The 25231-nt window shown below is 37.2% G+C and overlaps 1 protein-coding gene across 1 annotated transcript in view; it reads left to right on the top strand.

The window, feature by feature from the left end:
* Abhd17b (abhydrolase domain containing 17B, depalmitoylase) overlaps positions 1 to 24671 on the top strand; it is a 33058-nt gene extending 8387 nt beyond the window's left edge. Inside the window, exons 2-4 of the mRNA XM_055614050.1 lie at positions 17584 to 18053; positions 20776 to 20955; positions 23137 to 24671. Of these exons, the coding sequence (XP_055470025.1) occupies positions 17587 to 18053; positions 20776 to 20955; positions 23137 to 23356 (867 nt within the window). The 5' untranslated portion in view covers positions 17584 to 17586 and the 3' untranslated portion in view covers positions 23357 to 24671. The remainder of the gene's footprint in view (positions 1 to 17583; positions 18054 to 20775; positions 20956 to 23136) is intronic.
* The last annotated feature ends 560 nt before the right edge of the window (positions 24672 to 25231 follow it).

The raw sequence follows: 25231 nt of genomic DNA, 5'->3' as shown, positions 1-25231 counted from the left end.
TAGATAGATAGATAGATAGATAGATAGATAGATAGATAGATAGATAGTACAAAAAGAAAAGGAAGGAGGTAGATTCCTGGCCGTTTAGCTCAGCCTTGCCTCATCTTCCTGTCTCAGACACCGAAATAACTGGTTCCATTTTGTTCACCCAATTTTAGAGCAAGAAGGTAGTATTAGTGAGGACTTCTTGCTCTTAAATGGCACTCTCAACCCCAAGGGTACTAGAGTTATCACTTTATATGTTAGGATCTGTAAAACAGTTTATCTCATAACATGGAAATATAAAAATCAAAGTGAAACTAAACTGGCTGAAGAGAGTTTCTAAACCAGACAGCATGGGCATAGCATAGTTCAGGGGAGATTTTTCTTTTCCCTTGAGAAGTAAACCTTGCATTAGCTTTGGTGTGGGGGAAGGGGAGTTCTTTTTTTGGAGGGAAATGATGAGGAAGATCAGTAGATTATATACAGTTATGCAAATGCGCAGAAGCAAAAAAAGAGCATATCTGTATCTAGGATCAGCATGTTCAGTAGACTAAATGAGTAAAGAAATAAGAGTAGAGGCCAGGATGTAGGGGAACTCCTATATGACATTCTCTTGAGAGAGTATTGGTGGAGAATACAAGGGAAAGGGCCATTGATTTAATATGGCAGAAAAGTACAGACCGAAATGTTTAGGGTGTAGAGTTTAATGGAGGGATTTTTAAAAATCTTTAGATTTAGATAGGCTTTGGTGTCCTTAAGTGTGTTAAGTGGCAGTTATAGCCTTGAATTTAGCCAACATGGTGGCTCATTTCTGTAACCCTAGCAGAATTGTTTGAGGCTAGCTTTGGTTAGTTAGTAGCAGAGGTAGTTAGTGGTACAGCTTTTGCAGGGAGAGGAAAATTGAGAGTTGGAGTTAAATAAAAAGACAAAAGACCAATCTGTCAGAAAAATAAAAAACTTGAAGACTGCCGAAATTGAGGTTAAAAAGATTAGCTTTAAGAAAGAAGGAAAGGACAATATTGTTACATTACTACAAAATATTTAGCAGAGCTTGGTGGCACATGCCTGTAATCCCAGCAGAGTAGGTGGATGTCTGAATTTGAGGCCAGCCTGGTCTACAAAGCAGTCTTGTCTAGAAAACAAAAACAAACAAAAAGATACATTAAGGTGAAGATAAAATTTATTTTAGGCCTAAAAGGTAGAAATTTGAGTCTGAAGAAAGTCAGATACAGGAATCTGTTTCTGCGTGCATGCTTGGGTGGAGTGAGTCTTTGTTTATAAACAGAAAAAATAATACCAGGGGAGGAACACAGAGGAAACTGATCTACAGATTCTCTGACTGAGAATCAGAGAGATTCATTATGAGTGAAACTTTCTCAGGAGATGGGAAAAAAAAAAGATGATCATAATTTGATTAATTTCTAATGTTTAGAAGAGTGGTCAAACACGTGACTAACCAACTAAAAACATTTTTGTGTAGCTAGTTAGTGTATAATACAGGTGTAAGACTATCTAAACTTCCCAGCAGAACTGCCAAATGACAGTTGAGAAAACTATGGCGCTAAGAAACTTATTGCCTAAGGTCACATACAGAATCACTAAGGTATGATTTGAATGCATAGGCCAGGCCCTAGGTTAAAACCTGATGTATTAGGACCAATTTCGTTGCAAAGTCTGTCAGTCCTGATCACTAGAGTTGCATTCTGGGAACTCACGTGGTCCTAACTTACACATGGGTACTGAAGCACATGCATGCTCACATAAATATACAGATACATGTACACATAAATAAGTATAATTTAAAATAATTTTAATTGCAAGAATTGGAGAAGGCTATTTAGGAATAAAACTTCATTTTTTTTATACGAAATGTTTTTGTTTTCTCAAAAAGATAGCATTTAACATCATAAAAGGAGAAACAACCTAGGAATAGAAGGCATATACCTTTAAGTAAAAATGTATTAGCTTAAAATTGATACACAGTTTCCTACTACTCAACTTGACTACATTTAAAAAGAAAAATAGGTACGGTATATGACCAGACCCATAATTTTCGCACTGAAAAGGAATAACCTGAGCTTGAGGCTAGCCTGGGCAACACTAGAAAGACTATCGCAGACCAAATAAGCAAATAAATTATATCCTTATTAAGTTTACTTGAGATATCTAATTTGTCCATAACTATTTCTGTTTTGCCAAAGAATGATGACAACTTAAACACAAACTAGCATTGTACTCAAACTACCACTGCCTAGAAATAATTATGAAGAGGGCTGGAGAGATGGCTCAGAGGTTAAGAGCACTGGGTATTCTTCTGAAGGTCCTAAATTCAATTCCCAGCAACCACATGGTGGCTCACAAACATTTATGAGATCTGGTGCCCTCTTCTGGTGTGCAGGCACACATGCAGGAAGAATACTGTACAAATAATAAATATTTTTTTTTAAATAAGTAATTATGAAATAGCAACTCTGCAAGCACAGGGTGGTACATTAATGTTTCAAAACAAACTCCGTATGATTGAAGTCTTGACGGTGCTTATAATTGTTGTGATTCTATTTGTTTGTTTATTAGAGGGTGGCCCTGGCTATCCTGGAACTCACTATGTAGGCCAGGCTGGCTTGGACTGAGAGATCTGCGACAGACGGTAGTAACTGAGAAGTAACAGCTTTCATCTGTTCTTTCTCATTCTGTCTGGCCTTGTAATTTGTGGTTTCAGGGTTCCCGCTGTTGGAGAAGTGAGCTAGGTGTCTGTCTGCACCTGCCAGTTGTAGTTTTGAAAGTAATGTGTAGTAGCTTAACAGCATTGATGCCAACATTTGTCTCCTAAGTCCTACAGAATGTGGACATTGGTAGAGGATAGGTGCCTATCTCCTGCTGTTAAATACTAAAAGGCTTGGCTGGCACGACTTGGATTCCTGTCCACATATTTTTTGAGTTAGACTACTTCAATGTAGCTCTCCAGTAGTTACAGCTGACCACCTTGAATACATCAAGGAAGACACTTAGAACATCAAATTTATAGCTCTTGTGATGTTTAGACATCATGTAATACCTCATCAACTAAGGGACATGTGCTATCCCTAGGGCTTCAGGAACAAATTACTCAGTTTTTTTCAAGTGCCCCTAGCCATTTAAAAATTCTTCAGAGAGATCAATCCTGTCTGTTAGCACACATTTCAGAGTTGTTGCATCATCTCAAAAACTCCCAAACATACAGGAATGTCTTAAGTTTTGCCAACTCAAAGCTTTAAATTATCCTCTTAAAGACAAAGTTGACCAAAATGGCACACCACATTCACCAGCAGAAAGCATGTCCTCTCTTAGAAGGAATAGGTCTACCTGGGACTTTTTATGTAGCCCAGGATGACCTGAAACTCAAGATCCATGTTTCTGTTTCCCCAAGTGTTAAAGTATATAACCCTTGTCTTTTCTCCACCATTCAAATGACTTTTTATTATTATTATTATTTATAAGTGTATATGCCTATGGTGCTGAGGAGAGGGGTACCATGGCATGCCTCTTGAGGTCAGATGACAACTTTGTGGAGTTGATTCTCTCCTACTTTTATATGAGTTTTAGGTATCAAACTCTGTTCATCAAGCTTGAACATCAAACCCTTTGCCCACTGAGCCAACTTGCTGCCCTCTTAATAGCACATTGTTATTTAAAGATTTTTTTTTTATTATTTTTATAAATTCTGTGTAAACATGAAGGGGCTATGAGCATGTGAGTGTCAGGACTCTGTGAAGACCAGATATGTCTCTGTGGAGCTGACATTTCAGGCAGTTGTGAACCACCCAGTGTGAATCCTGGAATTAGCACTCAGGTCCTCTTGTAAGGGCATTATGTGCTCTTAAACAATTGAGCCATCTCTCAGCCCCTCACCCTCATGATGGATGCTTTTTTTGTTACCTTTTATTGTACTAAAATTGTGTGTTTATGTGCTAGTATCTGAGTATGTGCAAGTGAATGCAGATACCCATGGAAGTCAGACATTGAAATCCCTGAAACTGCAGTTAAAAGCAGTTGGGAACCACCTGGCCTGAGTGCTGGTAACTCAGCTCGGGTCTTCTGAAAGAGCTGTACAAGCTCAAATGAAACTTTTTAAGGACTTTGGAGCCTTGTGAGGGAAAACAGAGTATAGATTGACAGATTAAAAATATAGTATTGTTATGACTATAATTTATGAATTGGTATGGAATTGGTATTTATATGCTGTAGGTAATGGACTTACCCAGGTAATGCATGTCTCTGTTTAGCAATTTAATACGTTATCCTAAAAGTTATTTCTCACCTAATTGGTCTGTTCACTTAGTTGCCTTTTGGATTTTAAACATTCAAAAAGTAGATTTCTGTTACACACAGAGTGCATTGTAGATTAGAAACAAAACAGTGGTACTGGTTTCCAGAAAAAAACAATTTAAGCCACAAATATGTACATATTAGTGCTTAGAACTCTGACTCAGAACAACAAAATAAACTCTTCCCTCCAAAACTACCTTAGTATTATCTCAGTTTGTACTCTGTGTAGTCTTTGTAATACAGTAACTGATTTCATGGAATGAACACAATCTAGAAAAGACAATAAGCGTTGGGCTGGAGAGATGGTTTAGCTAGTGAGAGCAAATAATGGTCTTGCACAGGATGAGAGTTCTGATCACCAATGTCAAATAGCTCACATCTGCCTTTAATTCCAAGTCCAGGAGGTCTTGATGCTTCTGGCTTCTGGGAGCACCTGAACTCAAGTATACATTCTCATACACAAACACAGGGTCAGTGGTATCAGTGTGTTTTTAAAGCAGGGAGTTGATCATCTTTAAGCTGTCTAGATTCAGAGGACTTCTGAGTAGAAGAAATTTACATTTTCTTTCCTTTGTTAAGTGCATTTTAAGTTCCTTTTATCACTCTTTTTGTCAAAACCAGGCACTACTATGGAAGAATAGAAAAGATAATAACTATAAATACAGAGAATTTCTAGTTTTCTCATTGCCATTTAAGGATGGTAGAAATAACAAATGGGAATTTGTTATCAATTTTAGACTCTCAAGATGTTTAGGTCAGTGAAAATGTCCTTCCTCTGTGATACTGTTTTGGCCTGTTTTCAGTAATGTTCCAAAAAAGAGTGTTTTCCTGTCTAGAGATATAATTTAACGCTTTTTAAATATACTTAGTATTTTTAATGGAATACAGAATCAGATTCATTTTCTGTGGAGACAAGGTGAGGAAGAGAACTACATCTACTAAAAATAATATTGGAATGAAATGTGTCCCTCAAGTATCTGTGTATTGGTCTAGAGATAGAGCTTAAATAGAGAGATATAGCTTAGCAAATGGCCTTTGTAAAGATGAAAAGGACAGCCATTGTAAGAGCTTACTTTGTTTTTCTCTATTTCAGATATAAAGTATACAGTGGTGACTACAACACTAAAAACTCAATACTGTCAGGCTCATCTTAAATAAATTGCCTTAACTAATTTTACAAACTTTCATTTCCCCTGTGTTCATGACTTTTCTATTTCTATGGTGATAAAACACCAAAACCAAGGCATATTACAAGAGTTTATTTGGGCTTGTGGTTCCAGAGGCTTAGAGTCCTTGACAGTGGAACAAAGGCATGGCAGCAAGAGAAGGAAGCTGAAGGCACAGTTCTTGAGCTCCAAGTACAAAGCAGAAAGAACAAACAAATTGACATGTCTTTGAGCTTTCAAGGTCTGCCTACATTGGCACACTTTTTCCAACAAGGCCACACCTTAAACAGTGCCACCAACTGAAGACCAAGTGTTCAAATACCCAAGGCTATGTGGGATGTATCATTTAAATCCACATTGTACTCCCTGATCCCTAGAGTCTTGTGGCATTATCATAATACAAAAGGCATTTAGTCCAACTTTCAAATTCCCCATAGTATTTCATAGTCTTAATACTGAGTCTAGACTCTTTTCTGAGATTCAAGACAAGCACTTAATTGTAAGCCCTATAAAATAAAAAAAGCAAATTTCGTAGTTTAACATACAATGAAAATGTACAGTACATAACTGGAATACAGAACATATATTACCATACTCAAAGGGAGGGATGGGGAAATGGTGAGGAAATAACTAAACCAAACCAAGATGAAAACTCAGCAAGGCAAACACCAAATCCAGCTGTTCTACATTCAGTGTCTGGGATTTTAATTTTAAAGGGCTCAGATTCAGATAGCTCTTTTCCTCCAGCTTTGCTGCCTGCAGCATACATTTCTTTCTTGGACTGGTTACATTTCTTGTGTGCTCTCCTTGGCAGATAGATACCTCCTAGCTCAACATCTCCAACATCTTGGAGTATCCAGTGCAACACAGCCTTTACTTCCTCAGCTTCATGTAATGTCAGACATTGCCTGGCTTCATTGGCTTCTGAAACCATAGAGAAAGAATCCTCTTCCTGCATTCTCCATGACTAAAGCCAGGACCATGTGGATCACACTGGCAAGTTTGCCTGGGGTTTTGCCTGATGTGAGATGTTTCTTTTTGCAGTGAGCAGCAGTAATTGCACAAACTCAAACTGGTTGAAATGATGAAAATAAGTGACTGTTGAATGCTCAGCCTTAAATGGAACATCTACATAAGTTAACCTATGGCTAGGAAACATCAAAAGAAAGTTCAGAAGATATCTAAAAGCTGCATGAGAAAGGGAAGAGCATTATGAAACACCTCCCAGGCATGACATGGCTATTGACAAAAAGAAAGAAAGATCAGTGGAGTGGATGTCTCAATCAGATAGCTCAGTCCTAAGAGATGAACAATATATTTAGTCATTTGGATGGGACATGAGCCTTAGACATGTGAGTACTGGTCTAGTCATTCTTTAAGGAGTTATAACTTCTTGGAGTCCAGATCTAAGAATACCTCCCTGATGGCAGCCTGTGGAGCCTGTAAGTATACTGTCAAAGTTGTGGTTAGGTAAAGGCTAAAACTTGCAAACAGTAGTATGTAATCATGGGACTGATGTCTACCCAGAGAGCCCTGAATTCACCAAAAGATAGTAAGGGAGGAACATAAATACATGCTGCTCTTCAAGTCTCTCCTACACCTCCAGGATAGATTTCCTGTGTAACATGTATGTGGTTATCAACTTACTCTTCTTAATGATAGCTTTTGGACAGTGATATTTCACTCTCACTCTGAGTATCCCTATTGCATCAGCACTAGTTCTATAAAACATCTCTGGACTCAGGAATCTACCCTGCCTGTGGCTTATAATATTTTAAAAGAAGTATTTTCATGATATAAAATATAAAAAAGCAAAGTACCATTTTCAATTACAAAGCACACAGATGGAGCCAGAGATTTTTAGCCTGCTGGCTAATCCTTCATGTAACTGGTGTACACTAGATAGCCAGTTTGTCTGGGTTGGGGTTAGGGCCCTCTGTTACTTACTCTCTTATCTAGGTGTAAAATCAGTGCAGGGTAGATGGCTTCTGTGCTTTCAGCATGGATCTGAGGTTGATTTAAAATTTCAAGCCTCCAAACTGAAGGTATTGTCACATGGTAGAAGGTAGAAGACAACATGACAGTTAGAAAGCAGCTGAGCAGAAACCAGTTAAACTAGAGCAAGAGGCTTCAAAAAGAAAATGTAGTGTCCCGAGATAAGGCGTGAGATGAGGAACAGGCTCAAGGGCTAGAAGCTTCTATCACTCCCTCCCCATATTCTCCTAGACGTGTATACGCAGTCTTCCAAGCTTTCATAGAAACAAGTCATTTGCCTGATAGGACTTCAGTGTTAACAGTTGGTCCAACAGTTACTTGCTCCAACAGCTTACTTTTAAATTTCAAATTTCTGTTAGACCTTGCTTCTTAACTTCTCAACTTTGCAAGGTCAGTAGATTTCCATTATTGTTGCCAGACCATACTATTACACATCATATATATTTTTCAAGGCTTATGTGTTTGTCCTCTGGTAGTTGGAAGTGAATGCTAAATTTCAGAAAATCAATACATATCAAATATTGTGCAGTTAATTTTCAGAACTTTCTGTCTCTTAAGAAACTTCGTTTTGTGAGATAGCCATTTCTCTGACATTACAATGGTAACAGCAAGATATTTCTTTTTAAGACAGAGTATACTTAGATAGTTCAGCCTAGTCTCAAACTTGAAATCCTCTTGCCTTTGCCTCCCCACTGCTGGAATTACAGGTATATGTCAATACATGGCCACTACAGGAATTAAGGGGGACAGTAAGACATGGCCCTTAGTATAGGGGAGCATGAAAATAATCTAATTATTGCTCAAAAGGAACTGATTTTTCTTTAGGAAGAATACTTCCCAACTAAGTTGTATTAGTTTAATATAATCCCCACACACACAGGGTTTCTCTGTGTAGCCTTGGCTGTCCTGGACTCACTTTGTAGACCAGGCTGGCCTCAAACTCATAGAGATCAGCCTACCTCTGCATCCCTGAGTACTGTGTTTATAGGCATGCAACCACTGTGCCCAGCTAATAATCTTAATACAAAAATATGAGAGAGATAAGGACACTTGAGTCTGCTCTCAACCATGTATATAAGTACAAATTTTTGTTTGTTTTTTGAGGCAGGGTTTCTCTGTGTAGCCTTGGCTGTCCTAGAATTAGCTCTATAGACCAGGCTGGCTTCAAACTCATAAAGATTTGGCTTTCCTGTGCCTCCTGAGTGCTGAGATTAAAGGTGGGTGCCATCAACACCACCAGGTTATAAGTACAAAAACCTTAGGCAAATATTAGCAACATCAGTCTAGCAATGTCTAACTATTATACATATTCTTACCAATACAACTATTTTAGGAATAAAAAATTGGTTTTTCTAACATTTGTCCCATTAAAACTCTTTGGAAACTAAAAAGGGAAAGAAACTTTCTTAATTTTATTTTAGATTTATTTATTTATTTTATGTGTTTGGGTGTTTGTCTGAATGCATGTCTGTGTCCCACATGTGTGTTTGCTGTCAGATCCCCTGGAACAAACTACTCATTATAGGCAGTTATGAGCTACCATGTTGATACTGGGAATTAAACTCAGCTTCTCTGGAAGAATATCTTCTATTCTCAACTTCTGAACCATCTCTGCAACACCCAAACTTTCTTAATTTATGAAGACTACCTGCTTTAAAATTCTATGGAAAAAGTTATCCTTGAAAAGATTATTATCTGTTAGATAAATTGTGGTGTATGCTCATCATCCCCACATTTGCCAGGTGGCAACCAATCTGGACTACAAAGCAAGATTGTATCTCAAAGAGAAAGGAAAGGCTATGTCACTGTTCCACCCTTAACCAGGAGCTTGTTTGGCAGTGCTCTAGATAGGAGCCTTGGGAAAGGAGGAAAATGTACTGAGCATGTAAGTATCAGCTGATACAGATTTAAGAGCTATAGTAGAGTTGCTATATACAGAGTATGTTTTCAGAAGAAGAGTGAAAGAGCTTGTTCTGGAGTATAAAGACTCCCAAGATTGTAGTTCTAGGTTCAGTGCCATTCATTAGCATCCAAAAGTCTGACTTATTTTCATTAAAACATCAATTAATCTAAATAATACATATCCTGGGGTGCTAATGCATACACCTCTGCAAATTGATGACACTTTTTTTCTTCCTGATCCTTGGGGTGAATCTGGGACCTCACACATGCTAAGCAAGTGCTCTGCACTGAGCTGCAACCCTAGCTCTTATTCTATTTCGGGTATGTTCTGAGAAACAGAAATTTAACAGTATTGAATTATATATCCAATGACTTTCTAGGATCTGTACCACCTTTCTCTAGAAAAAGTCATACTGCAAAGCCTCAGGAGAGAAGAGCGAAAGAACTGTAATATGTAAACACCAAGTCCAGAGTTTGCTTGTTCTGCCCTCATATTGCTAATGCCACCTTTCCTTTCACACACTGAAGCACCTTGTCCCACCTTCATTTTTATATCTGAGTTCCAGAACTGTGTGTGTGTGTGTGTGTGTGTGTGTGTGTGTGTGTGTGTGTGTGTGAAACGTGTAGCTCTAATTTTTTTCCCACTGAACCCATCCATATTCATACTTAGGACCTGGGTTCAGTTCCTGCTTACATGGCAACTCCAGTTCCAGAATATTAGCAGTCATTTGGAAAGGAACTGTGGGAAATGAGAAGCTCTGTTACCCTACAGCGCTGCACCTCACTACCTAGCTCATCCTCACTACCTCAAGTTATAACATTAACTTATTAAATGTAAATCATTGTCATTGTAGGTTGGTGAGGTAATCAGTAAAGTGCTTGTCCTGCAAGCCTGAAAACATGAGTTCAGTTGCTAGCGCCCCCCAGGCTTGGTGTACAGTATTGTGAGAAGTGGAGCTCACTGGCTGACTCAGAGTGCAGTGAGAAACTCTGGCTCAAAAAATACAATAGAGGGATAGAGAAATGACTCAGCAGTTAAGAGCACGAGGTGTTCTCTTTAGGGGAACCAGGTTTGGTTCCCAGTACAACATGATACATTGCTGTCACTTTAACCCTCTAGTGTTCACCTCTTATTAACAGACATCCATTCTGTTTGTCCAGTACTGAGGTTGCATTCAGAATCCTTTTTTTCTGGTTTCTTCATCTGTTCATTCAAAGCATCAGGCTTTAGTATTTTTGTGGCCATATAGGAGAGGCATTACATATATAGGTAGGTGCATGTCAACTGGATGCCAGGGATTAACCTTGTATGGCCGTTCTCAGAACTTTGCTTTGCTTTTAGGACAGGGTCCCAGATTTGACCCTGCTAATATAGGTGGCCAGCAGACCTTAGAGAGTCCCCCTTCTTTTTTTTCCCAACACTGAGATTACAAAGTCATGCCACACCACCACATCCACATTTTTACATGAGTTCTGCCTCAAAAGGAATTAAGGCCATGGCAAGTACTTTACTAACTCAGCCAATTCTCCAATCCCCGGCACTAATTTTTATAACTAACGTGACCAAGTGTTCTGAAGTTTAGCTTGGTAGTAGAGTACTTATTCCACCTGAAGAGCAAGCATTAAGCATTAGAAATGATGGCAGTCAGAAATGGCATGTATTAAGGCAGGCTAGCCTGGGTTACATTTTAAAAGACTGTTATTATATTTTATTTTATTTGATGTGGGGTCTCACTGTGTAGCTCTGGCTGTCCTGGAACTCGCTATATAGACCAGACTGGCCTTGAACTCAAAGAACTGCCTTAAGCTATAGCTAAGGGTGTGTGTGTATGTATCTATGTATGTATATATGTGTCTTATGCCTATAGAAAGGGAAATAAGGATGGAGGCTGAAGTGCATAATAGAAAACAGGACAGTCTATCAGGGAGGAGGAAATCCACACCTCTTGAAAAAATGAGGTTACCTCAACATTAAATAGATAATTGTCTAGGTTAAGATTTCTACAGTTGTGGCTGGAAAGATGGCTCTGGTTAAGAGCACTGGTTATTCTTCCAGAGGCCCAGGTTCAAGCGCCAGCATGCGCATGGCAACTCACAACTGTTTCAGTAAGTCCAGCTCCAGGGGATCTGATACCCTCACACAGACACACATGTAGGCAAAACACCAATGTACATAAAATAAAAATAAAATCCTTGAAAAAAAAAGATTTCTACACTTGTATAAAACACCCCAACCATAAGCGACTTAGGAAGGAAAAGATTTATTTCATCTTACAGCTTGTAATCCATCATCTGGGGAAGTCAGGGCAGGAGCCTGGAGGCAGGAACTGATAGAGGAGTGTTCCTTACTGGCTTGCTCCATCATGGCTTGCTCAGCCTCTTTGTTCTTTGTGTCTTATGGACAGACAGTATATATGTATAAGTTTGTGTTAATGGCATTAGTGGTTCTTAGTTCCCCCCCACACACACACCTAATACTCAACAGTCACTTAGCCTTAGCACTTTGCCCATTAAGAATTTGTGCCTTAACTGCTGTTTACTATAGAAAATAACTTCTGGACAAGATCAGGAACAGCACTAATTTATGAGTCATAGCCAGCAGGAAGTTTTAAGGATGGTTGTAGCTTGATTTCTTTATGTCCTACCTACAACAAAAGTGTATTGTGTCTTCAGCAGTTGGGTATTACAACCTAGTTGTGGTAGACAACAAAGAGTGGTGTTATTTTGGCGTCCACTGGGGCCTCCATGACCAGTAACTCATATGAAGATATCACATGCCTCACTGAGATTTTCATTTAACAATCACATCTTCTGCGGGGAGCATTGTCCAGCTATTCTGGGTTCCTGTATTCATTTTAATTGTATATTTTAGTGAGATTAAAAGGTACTGGGTTTCCAAGACTTTATGTATCCTTAGTTCTGGCTAACCTTTCTCCGCCCTGTTTTCTTCCCCGTCCCTCCACCACCATCCCTGCTTAAGCTTTTAATCCTAGTATCAACTCCGTGTCCCATCACCCCGTAATGCTTCATCCTCCCACATATAGGCCTTTCTAACTTCTTGACCTCTACAGACACTCCAAATTAAACACACAAATATAAATGTCAAAGCTAGAATCAACCTGAGAGAGAACATGTGACATTTGTCTTGCTAAACTTAGGTTGCTTCGCTTAATATGATGTTCCCAAGTTGCATCCACATTCCTGAATTTTTATGGTTTCTTTTTTTTTTTTTTCCAGAAATGATTAGAATTCCATTGTGTTTATGTACCACATTTTCATTACCCGTTCATTAGCTGATGGACATCTAGGCTAGTTCCGTTTCCTAGTTATTGTAAATAGAGCATCAGTGAACATGGATGTGCAAAGATTTGAAGTCCTTTGGATAGAAGCCCAGGAGAGGCATAAATTTGTTTATGATAGTGGTATTTAACGTTCTAGAAAACATCCACAAGGATTTCCACAGGTACTGGACCAATTTTCATTTCAACTAACAGTATATATAAATGTTTCCCTTTCCCCACATCCTTACCAGCATCTGTTGTCATTTGTTTTCTTGATCATAGCTATGCTGACTAGGGTGAGATGTAATCTCAATGTAATTTTAATTTTCATTTCTCTGATAGCTAATGTTGAGAATTTTAATGTATATAGCCATTTCTATTTCTTTTTCCAAAAACTTCATTTCTGTATCTTCTTTTTTTTTAATTGTTGGTTTTCAAGACATTTAATTTCTTCGATTCTTTGTGTGTTCAAGATACTAATCCTCTGTTGGAGATATAATTGGCAAAGATGTTCTACCATTCTGTAGGTTGTTTCTTCAATTGGTTCAGTTTTATTTGCTCTACAAAAGTTTTTAAATTTTATGAGATCCCATTTATTGGTATTGGCCTTATTTCCTGAGCAACCAAAGCTATGTTGAAGCCCTTGATCCATTTTGATTTTGTGCAGTGACAAGGATTTGTAGTTTCCTCTACATGTAGATATTCAGTTTTTCTGTCACCATTTGCTGAAGATGCTTTGTTTTCTTTTTCTTTTCTTTTTGACATCTTTGTCAAAAACAATAAGGTGGCTGTAGTTAACAGGTCTTATATCTGAGTTCTCTACTCTGTCCTGTTCTATTGATTTACATGCATGCCTTATGCCAGTACTGTGCTGTTTTTATTACTATGGCTCTGTTGTATAACTTGAAATCAAGTATGGTGATAACTAAGCACTATTCCTCTTTCGCATGACTGCTGTTCTTTTCCAGAATATCTTGTGCTGCTTTATGAGTTCTAAGAAGTTTTCATTATAGAGTTCTTTCATATCCATGGGTTTGGTGGGATTTTTGTTTATTGGGATTGGATGCTGTTCTTATTTGTTTGGTTTTAGACAATAGAGTTGTTTCCCTGATTTCTTTTTCAGATTTGTCATTGGTATGTGGGAAGGCTGTTGGTTTTTATATATTAATTTTATACTCTGCCACTTTGCTGAAACTGTTTTAGTAGCTCTAAGAGTTTCCTGGTAAAGTCTTCCTTTGGGGTCTCATGTTATACATATATACCATCTGCAAATACAGGTACTTTGACTTCTTACTTTCCTATTTGTATCCCTCTTAAATTCTTCCCTTGTCTATTGCTCTAGCTCATATTTCTAGTAGTATATTGAATAAGTGAACACACTTAACCTTGTTTCTGATTTTAGTGGAAATGCTTTTGAGATGAGATGTGTTTCTTTTGAGATTTTTGTCTTTTTTTTTTTTTTCTTTGTTTCTCTCCCCCAACCCCACCCCAATTCCTCAGAGCTGAAGACTGAACCTAGAGCCTTACACTTGCTAGGCAAGTGCTCTACCACTCAGCTAAATCCCAAACCCCTCTTCAGGACTTTTACATGAACAGATATTGGACGCCTTTTCTGCATCAATTGATATAACAATGGAATTTCTATTCTTGAGTCTGTCTATACATAGAACATAAAATTTATTGATTTGTATATATTGAATCATTCCAGCGTCTTTGGAATAAAAATTCTCATTTTTGATCATTATCAATGATCTATTATTCTTTGTGTTCTTGAATTCAATTTTCAAATATCTTGCTGAGAATTTTTGTATCAGTGAAATTGCTCTGAAATTTTTCCTTGCATTCTTACTGATTTTGGTATCAGGTTTGTATTAGCTTTGTAAAAGTGTTAGGTACTATTCTTTCTTCTTCTGTTTTATGGAATGGCTTGAGAAGCATTGGCCATTAATTTTAATTCTTTGAAGCTCTGATAAAATTCAACAATGAATCCATCTGGGCCGAGATATATATATATTTTTTAATTTGGGAGAGTCTTACTTGATGTTTTAATCTTCTTGTTACAGATCTCATTTTGTTCTAATTTTGGAAGGGCATATTTATCTAGGAATGCATTCATTTCTTTTAATTTTTCCAATTTAGTGGAATATATGTTTTCAAGGTACAACCTAATGGTTTTCTGAATTCTTCTGCTGTCTTATAATGGCTCCCTTTTCATGTCTACTTTTATTTGGGTTCTCTTTCAGTATGTTGGCTAAGAGTTTGTCAGTCTTGTTAATCTTTTGAAAGAACCAAATCTTTTGGTTGTAGATTCCTTATTCTTGAGAATTTCATGTATATATACAATGAAATAAGATCTTATCCAGCCCGTTTTCCTCCACCAACATGCTGTATCTGAATTTCATGTCCTTTTTTTGTCTTTTTCTTTTTTCTCTGATAACTCTCTACATCTTGAAAGTGCTGCCCTGGTCTAGCACTAGCCACTGGGTCATGGGAAACTTATCAGTAACCATATCCTTCAGCAACTGTCTACTCACTATGGACAGAGGATGGGGCTGGAGAGCCTCTCTGCCCTATGTGTGCTAGGATCTTTGCTGACATGATCTTGTGTAGGCCTGTACAAGTCACCACAGCGGCTGTAAGTTTGTGATTGTGACAGGAAATCTTGCCCAGAAAACATAATTTCCCGGGAGTCCCCTCTATCCTCCATCTCTGAAATTATGTATACTTCTGAGCTTCTAGTTTTTTTGGCCTTCTTACCCAATCTGGGACCCCAGCCCATAAAATTTTGTTGTTCACATTTAGGTTGGGTTTTCCTGCCTGATTAACCTAGCCTAATGTGGGAAATTCTCTCATAGATAAACCAGGTTCACTTTGGTGATTCTAAATCTTGTCAAGTTGACAAGATTCACCATCACATTACCCAAAACCCTGAAGGTTTATTTATTCAACTTACTGTTTTTTTAAAACCTAACCTCCTATATCACATACTAGTCTATTGTTTTAGTTACCTTTTCATTACTTTTGAAAGTATCTGATGGTGGGGGATGATGGTGGTGGCATCTGCCTTTAATCCCAGCACTTGGGAGTCAGAGGCAGGTCATCTGTCTGAGCTCAAGGCCAGCCTGGTCTACAAAGTGATTCTAGGACAGCCAACGCTATTATTACACAGAAAAACCGGGTTTGGGGGTTGTGGGACAAATCAACTTTAAAAGTGTTTTTTCGGGTCTGGAGAGATGGCTCAGCAGTTAAGAGCATTGACTGTTCTTCCAAAGGACCCTGGTTCAATTCCCAGCACCCACATGGAAACTCAAAACTGTCTAGTCTGTAACTCAAATTCCAGTGGATCCGACACCCCCATATACATGTTTGTATGCCAAATACTAAATGTACATAAAAAAATAAATTAATTTTTTAAAAGTTTTTATTTTGGTGCTCAGTTTTTTGAAGGATCCAGTTCATGATCACTTGGCCCTATGTCTGTAAACATGTAGGAAGGTAGTATATCGTATTAGGAGCTCACCTCTTTGCAACAGCAAAAGAGAAAGAAGGAATCCCATAGTCCCCTTTGAGATTATATCACTGAAGACTTTATAGTCATATCATTCTGGACAACCAGTCTTTAACCATGGACCTCAAATGATAACATTTATTTGTTTGCTTATCTCCTCCTAACCAGTGTTGGTTATAACAAAGACTCCAAAATCATTCAGCAACATTTACCTTGTGTAAACATAGACAGGTTGTATAATTGTTCTGTGCCTCAGTTGCAAGGCGGATTGAGTCATAATCTCTGTCAAAGAGTTTCTGAAAATACTTAAATGAATTAGTGTCTGTGGGAAAGATTTTTATAAAATCCCTGGCAGTGAATAGAGTAGGTGCTCAGTTGCTCCTATATACTTTTCTTGGTGGTGATGAAAGCCCCTTCTAAGAATCAACTTTGATTTTGTTGATTCTTAGAAAAATCTCCATTGTTTTTGTTCTCTATTTTAGTAGGATCTGCATTATTTTTTTTCTTTTTTCTCTGTGCTTACTCTTCCCTTGCGTTGAGAACTGGGAAATATTGAAGATTTAACATAGCTCCTTTAGAAGTACAGATATCTTTAGTGGCTGTCTGACTTAGTACGAGTAACGCTTTCCTTCAGTTTTCTTCCACAACCTGAGCTTATCAGTCCCCTAAGCAAGCCATATGCCCCAGTGCTCTTCCACTCCTTGATACGTTGTAACTCTTGCTCCAGTTGTCTGCATACTGTTGTTCCAAAAGATTTCTCCATGCCTTATTGTCACACCACTATGCTATAAGCCTTATCTGCCATTATGATTCGAGTTCTCTTGAATTTTATGTGAGCCTTAAATTATGAACTGAAATAATAGGTTTATAATGTGAAAGGATTTATCACTTGGTTGATCGGCTTTAAGGGTTCAGAACCCTGTTTCTGTTTGAGTGTAGCAATGACTAGTATCTTAACCCTGGTTCACTTGTGCAAATTTCTTTTCTCAAACTGATGTACAAGGATGTTTTTTAGTATTAAGATATAAATATGAAAATATATATATATACATAGTGCTGACCAATAGTATCCCCAAATGCTCATGTTTATTTATCTTCCCTTAGGATTCTGAGACTTTTCATCAAGTTACAAAAAAGTACTTACTAAGCTAAACTCCTCTTCTATCTTGTTTGTGGATAACTAAATGTTTTTGCTAAATAGGATCATCACTGCTTTTGGAAATATACAGTATTTAGATCTATTTCCAGAAATGTTTGCCTCACTCCAAGATTTAAAGTAGCTCCATAACAACGTGAGCCGACTTCCTTGGGAGGGTTCTTGAGATCGCGGCTCGTAGATGCTGACTACCAACAGTACTCACGTCTATCTTTGTTTTTGCCTGTGTGAGAGTGCAGTGCCCACATCAAGGTGTTAAAGTATGTGTTGTCTTCTTTTCTTTTTCAGAAGATGAATAATCTTTCATTTAGTGAGCTATGTTGCCTCTTCTGCTGTCCACCTTGCCCAGGGAAAATTGCTTCAAAACTAGCATTCTTGCCACCTGATCCAACTTACACACTGATGTGTGATGAAAGTGGAAGCCGCTGGACTTTACACCTGTCAGAACGAGCGGACTGGCAATACTCTTCCAGAGAAAAAGATGCTATTGAGTGTTTCATGACCAGAACCAGTAAAGGCAACAGAATTGCTTGCATGTTTGTGCGTTGTTCACCCAATGCTAAATATACCTTACTCTTCTCCCATGGAAATGCTGTAGATCTTGGTCAGATGAGCAGCTTTTACATAGGTCTGGGGTCCCGGATTAATTGTAATATATTCTCATATGATTACTCTGGGTATGGTGCTAGTTCTGGAAAGCCAACAGAGAAGAACCTGTATGCAGATGTTGAAGCCGCCTGGCTGGCTCTTCGGACAAGGTAATCATTATGGGGATCATTTCTTAATATGGTAGTTATACTGTAGAATAGTAGAATAAAAGGCATTTTTAACACACATGCTTTGAACTACAATATGAAGGTATTTGCCAGCGCACACACATACTAACACTGAAATTTCATATAATAGCCAATGGAGTCTTTAAAAGGAAATCAGATTTATATGTGTATATCAATGCCCATGTGAATGTGGTTTTGGGTGTTTTTTGTTCTTTGTGGGTTTGTTTTTTTGTCTCTTTTTTGGGGGGGTTCTTTACTTAAATCTAATGACACTTAAATGTTTGGTCTCAAACTTTGTTAATTGGATACAATACATACATGAATGTTTGTTCTATGATTTCTACCATTTGCTTGCTCTGTCACTAATAATTTAAGAAGTCTTTTGTTTGAATATTAAGCAAGACTTACGTTGGTATTTTACTTTACATTTTTGTTTACTAAAACTTGTTTGGAAAGATTATCTTGATATTCTCTGAAGTAATGTTATAAATTTAATAAAGTTGTATCTCATTTATGTCGTTCTTTAACAGATTGTGTAACAGATTGTATTTGGGAACTAGATATCCATTAACCTTTCTGGACACAGTTTTGTAGATTCCAGTGTGTTCTTCCTCATTAGTCATTTTAATGTACAATAAATGGTAGATATCTTAATATAAATGATTTCTCTTTACATATTGATAATCTGCCTTTTCTGCAGTATTTTAAACTGAAGCTACAGGCATAAAGAATCGATTTTTCCTAAATCATGTTTAAATGCTAATGATGTCAGGGAAACATCATTTTATGAATAGGTATAACCACTTTGATGAATAGGTATAACCACTTTTATAAAATGGCTTTTAAAATATTTCCTTTCCTTTACAATAAAGTTACGTCCTCAAGCAAAATTCTATGTAAAGGGAATTCTTAAATCAGTTGCAGTACTATGAAAACATTAATTTGAAAAGTAAGAAAAAGGTAAATAGTGAGTAGTAAATAGTTAACAGTGATTAAAAATTACTGTGCCAGGTGTGGTGTTACATGCCTTTGGGAGGCAGAGGCAGACAGATCTCTGTCCTCTCCCATGATCCTCAGTCTTTATCTGTGTCCTTTCTTGGAGAGACTACTGGATTGGAAGTCAGTATGTATGTGTTCTAAATACAGGTTTACTGTCAACTTAACAATGATTTTTAGTGTCTAGTCATTAAGCAGCCTAAATAAATGGGATGTCTCTAAAGTTCTTTTTAACTCATTCTCAAATTGTTATTGTTTAATTAGAACCTCTTGATTCTTGTTCCTCTTGAGTCTTGATATTGCTAGCTTTAGTGTTAGAGCTACAATTACTATGTGTTAGTCAGGTGACAGCAATAGTATGGTCTCATGAGATACAGATACTGCAGATGCTTATCCTCCTAGCTTCTTGGTTACTGGGAGCTTTCCTGAGTTAAGTAGTATGCCGAGTCAGTTAGGAATAGGTGGAACCACCTATTGTTTGTACCTGATGCTTGTGGAACACAGGTTGAAGAAGCTGTGGGAAAGTATGTCATTGCCTGGATAGTAAAAATGGTCTTGAGTACCTTGAAGAGGACATAGGAAGTTTGCCTTGCTCTTGTGGTGAATGGTCAGATTCTCGAAAAGCCCCCTAACTGGCCCAAAATATTAGACACTGCTGTCTATATCACTCTTAGCTTCCAGAAACGACTACTCTGCCTTCTAAGTAGAAAAGCATACTGAAGATCTCTGTAACCTTTAGCCCCTACAGGTGCTACTATGGCACCTCACCTATATCTGAAGTAGTTTACAGATGGAACAATTACACTGTAAACAAGTAATACTTCCTGGAACATCTTAGGTATTCAGGTAAAGTTTTATGGAGTCAGTCAGTTCACATACTTAAATCTTCAGTGGTGTTAAAGGGGATAAAGTGACAGTTTTAAGGTTTTTAGCGTGAATTCTATTCCTAATTAACTAAACAATGCCATTTGGAACTGTAGGTCATCTGATTGCATTTGTAAGTTTTGGTACATCTCGGTGAAGAGGGGAAATTTCAAGAAATACTGCAATTTGACCTTGACTAAAAGTATAGGTTCCTATATTCTTTCCATACCATAACTTTATGCAACAGCTCATCAGTATGGCCAGTTCTGAAAATCACACAGCCTGCTCTTGATGTACAGAGAAGTCAAGAACATCTGCTCTGTTAGATAGGAAATACTATCTCACTAGATAACAGCAAATATTAACCATTAGTCTAGTGAAATATAAGTGATACAGTATATTTCAAACTTACAATTACTAAAACATGATGAATGACAATTTTTTTCTTTTTTGTTGTTGTTGGTTTTTTGAGGGTGGGTTCTTTCTGGACTGGGTTTCTCTGTATATCCCTGACTATTCTGAAACTCACTCTGTAAACCAGGCTGACTTAAAAGTCAGAGATCTCCCTGCCTCTGCCTCCTAAATGTTGGAATTAATACATGCACTACCACCATAAAATTGAAGTTTTAAAAGATTAGTAATTACTTTTCTAAATGATTAGAATTGAGCATGAAATAATTGAGAGTCTAGAGCTCTCAATTATTTAAAATGATAATAGCTAAGAAATTTAAAATTTTAAATATAAATTGACATTATCTCGTGAGACATTCTGTAGCAAATCTTTAGAATGATGGAATATTTCCTTCCAGTCCAACTATATTTTTCAAACTTCTGAATTTCTTAGATACGGCATTCGTCCTGAAAATGTGATTATATATGGCCAGAGCATAGGGACAGTACCATCTGTGGATCTTGCTGCTCGCTATGAGAGTGCTGCTGTTATTCTTCATTCTCCTTTGACCTCAGGAATGCGAGTTGCTTTCCCTGATACCAAGAAGACCTACTGTTTTGATGCATTCCCAAAGTAAGTTCAATATTCAAAACCATTCAGCTCCAAGAACCTTGGGGTGATGTTTGTCATTGAGCTTCTACATCATGTAATTGATCACATAGGAATTGTCGAAGACTAGCTTGAAGAGTGTTAGCACATGACTGATAAAAAAAAGACTGAAATGAACATGAAATGGAGGCAGCAGTACTAGCATTTAGACGGAAGAAAAAAATTGTGAACGTAAATTAACAGATCAGAGCAGCAAGCTGGATGTGGGATTCTACAAAGAACAACTTGACTAAGGCTTTTGCCCCAGGTGCTAAAACAGTATGAAATGTAGTGAGATGCACAGCACAAGCTAAGAGTGGGTGGAGGGAAGGTGATCATTGATACCTAGCCAGTTGTATGTAACTTGCAAGCAAAGTTTACTCTTAAATGGCTGGAATAAGTGTCACTGCTACACATAGTATTGGATAGATTTGATCAGGAAGGCTACTTCTTGCTTTCCAAGGCAAAGACTGGTTGCCACCTGCCTTCTTCCTAGTTGGAAAAACGTTAGTGGCCTATTTTCTCAAGGACAGGGAGAAGGCAAGAAGGGAAAAACTGCCAATTTTCACTTGGTCTACTTTCCTCTATTGGCATGAATACAAAGGATATTTTTGTGAATGGCAGGACAGAAGCCAAGATATCAATTGGTTCTTAGCAAAAGAGCAGAAGTTATTTCAAAAACAGTATTTACTCAGTAGTAGGCTAGAGAGATGGGTTAGTTGTGAACATGAGGACCTGAATTCAATCCCTACAACTTTTTCTTTTAAAGTAATCAAGGTGGTACTCACTTGTAAATACTTAAATATCAGAGCAGGTGAGAGTCAGAGGTAGAAACAGGTAGATCCCAGGGGCTCCCTGGCCACCGAACCTAGTCTGTTTAACTCAGTGATGGGAATTACAGAGAGTTGGTAAGGTGATGCTTCACCAACTTCCTCACTGAACCTTTTTCATGTTTGACATATCTAGATATTTTCCAGAAATAAGCTAGTTGAAAAAGAAAATACACTATTTTAATCATGAATTCCTCTAAGGTAACTATATCTGCATTATTTATTAGGAAATAGAGCCTTGAGAGTACAGAGATCACTTAGCAGTTTCACTGAGTAATTTATTCCTTTTTAAGTGTTTTCTCTGTCTAGAGGGGGGAAATGAAGAAAACATGTTTGTAAGATTTCTTCTCTGCATAGTTTTCTTTTCCCAAGTTGCCTTTCTAAAATTCTGTTTATTTTGGTCTCTATCTTAAATTTAAAATGTTCTCTCAATTATCTGATCATTCCTGGTTATCTATTCTTATATAAGAGTGGAGAGCTACTCTAGTACACTATGCAAAAACTGTGAAACTCTGGCTTAGATGATGAAGCCTGCCAGCCAGCATTCTCAGAAGCCAGATAGGCCCCACAGAGTCAGCCTTTTGTGTGTTGTGTGCCTGTGGTACCTCTCCCCTGAACTGGAGCTTACAGACCTTCCAGAGTTGAAGAAAGAAAGTTACACGGCTTTTCCAAGAAGTCTGGGGGAAAGGGACCTTACTGTGTTTTAAACAGACTTTGAAGAGTTTTGTCATGTTTTAGTCCTCTACCTTCCTCTCCAGGGCAGTGTCTTGGCCTTGTGTGGTATTCCACTGCAGCTTGGCTGCTTCATTCCTTTGTCTTCTACTTGCTTTACATTGTGTTTTTACCTAACTTTTTAATCAGTTATTTCACATATTCATCCACTTTCGCGGTTTTCAGTTTTTTTATGTTAATATTCTCTCTTATTAGTTTATAACCTTAAGTCAGAAAAAAAAAAACATTTTGTTTGAATTTTAGTATCTGAGAGAGTAAAATGGGTGCAGCAGGGGTTGAAATTACATGTTCAGGTATGGTCCTTGGGCTATGCTTCTTGAAGTCTAGGGGAAACTCAGTATTGAGGAACAGTGCTTAGGAGTAGGGGTGGTAATGAGTGACTCAAGCAGAACAACTGTGCAAAGGAAACTTCCTCCAGTACCCATAAGCGTGCATGAAAAGAATGGATGACTTTTTGATCCTGCTCAAACCTAAATGGCTTCCATTCCTAAAGTTGATTTGTACAGTTCTGGTGTTTGAATTTTCTGTTCTAACACAGGAAGCTTCCTTTCCTTTTTATATAGCTCATTGATTCTTTTTTATCCCCTTTTCTTTTTGTCTCCAGTATTGACAAAATCTCTAAGATAACCTCTCCAGTATTAATAATTCATGGGACTGAAGATGAAGTCATTGACTTTTCGCATGGCCTCGCATTGTTTGAGCGTTGCCAAAGACCTGTGGAGCCCCTGTGGGTTGAGGGGGCAGGACACAATGATGTGGAGCTTTATGGACAATACCTTGAGAGGTTAAAACAGTTTGTGTCACAGGAACTGGTAAATTTGTAAACTACTCTGTAAATTTGCATACTGGGTTTTCTTTTCTTGCTGAACTGCACTCCTTGGTAAATAACATGAAACCTGAAGGTTTTGTTTACAAATCATGTAAGTTGCCTTCCTAACTGTACAGGTAATGATTTGTTAACAGACTTAATGAAGGTTTTAATTACCAGAACTAGAACTGGAAATAGCAGTATCATGCAGTCAGGCTGTGTAATTTATATTTTTTCTGTGAATTTTTTTTAAACATCAAGATGAGTACTGTATGAAATTTTAATTCTATAAAATCAAATGCTGTAAAAGTATTGCCAAATGCTTTTGCATATCAAAAGCAAATTTATAAATATTTTTAAACATCTCAATGTATTAAATATCCTGGTATACAAATGTAATATTCCTTCAAAAAGCTGTATATCTAAAGCAATTCTAGTACTCAGAATAAACTGTAAAAAACAAAACTGTATGAAAACATCCAGGTTGAGTTGACGTATACTCTGTTGTACAGGGACTAGAGGCTTAAATGGTTATTTTATTGTAAAAATACATTGACTTTTCTGTATTCTCTAATTATAGTACATTTATCCTAAGGAAAAAAATGAAGTCTTAATTTTTATGCCATCTGTTAACTTACCAGCTATTCATCATGTAAATGAGAAGCCCTGATGGCGCTGAATTTTAACTAGTTATGATTTATGTTTGGTACTGTGAGACAACTACTTAACATTTTCATTCAGTTATTTAAAGGACATTTAGGGCTTCAAGAATGATTTTGTATGCAATGTTGTTTTAAATTTTGACTAATTATTAGAATTGTAGTAGTCTTCCTTATATGAATACTTGAAACTCCGTTAGTTGTTCTTTAAGACCATGAACAGACTGGCTGTTTGGTCCTTTTCCATCTTGGCTGTTTTTTAAGAATAGGGCCTATTCTTTTGGATTACTATCTAGGAATGTTATGGGTTCACTCCTGAATACAGGGGATGAGAAAACATGTCATATGTTTTATATTAACCAGTATAGTAAAAAAATAAAAATAAAGCTCACACAAAAACTAAGTTGCCTTTCCTTGAATGAATCCTGCCTGAATAAATGAAAGAAAAATAAACATTAAACTAATGGTATGTAGTCTAATTTATAATGAATGAGAATTGAAATAATACACACTGTGGATATGTTTTTAAGGCCTTATGTAGTTTTAACTGTTCTGCTTGTTCTGTGATTATGTCTAAGACTATAGTATATGATTCCTCAAAGTTTATCAAGTATTGTGAATGCTTGGTTCAGATATGTCAAATTAACAGTAAAACAACAAATGTATCACTCAGCTGTGCTTGTTTGCCTTCTTCTGAACTCCTCACCCCCACACGAAAGCAGTAAAAGTCAAACACCTTTCTAAAGTTTTCTTTATTTTTAAAAACTTTATTTTAAAGTTTTCTTTATTTTTATTGTTATTATATTAACATACTAATTATACATTTTAGAAGATTACTTTGGTATTCCCATGTGGCCTTTTGTTTTCCACCACTGTCCTGCTCTATGACAATAAGAACCCTGCTTTTATTTATTGTTTATCAATCTATCCATCCACCTATTTATTTAATTGTTTGTTTGTTTATTTATTTATTTATTTATAAATTTTTGAGATGAGTCTCCCTATGTAGCTCTGGCCGTCTGGAACTGACCATGAAGACCAGGCTGGCCTTGAACTCACAGAGATTCACGTGCCTCTGCTTCATAATTGCTGGGATTCAAGGTTTGCACCACCATGCACAGCTTCAGTGTTCTACTTTCAGGTCGATTATTTTAGCTTACATATAGAAATGAAAACATGTCATACTTATCACTATTTCTGGATTATTTACTTAACATAATGTTCTTTAATGT

This window comes from Psammomys obesus, unplaced genomic scaffold (genome assembly GCF_907164565.1).
Source record: "Psammomys obesus unplaced genomic scaffold, mPsaObe1.curated_primary_1811, whole genome shotgun sequence".
In the NCBI taxonomy this organism is placed as follows: Eukaryota; Metazoa; Chordata; class Mammalia; order Rodentia; family Muridae; genus Psammomys; species Psammomys obesus.
This window is presented reverse-complemented; position numbering and strand designations above follow the sequence as displayed.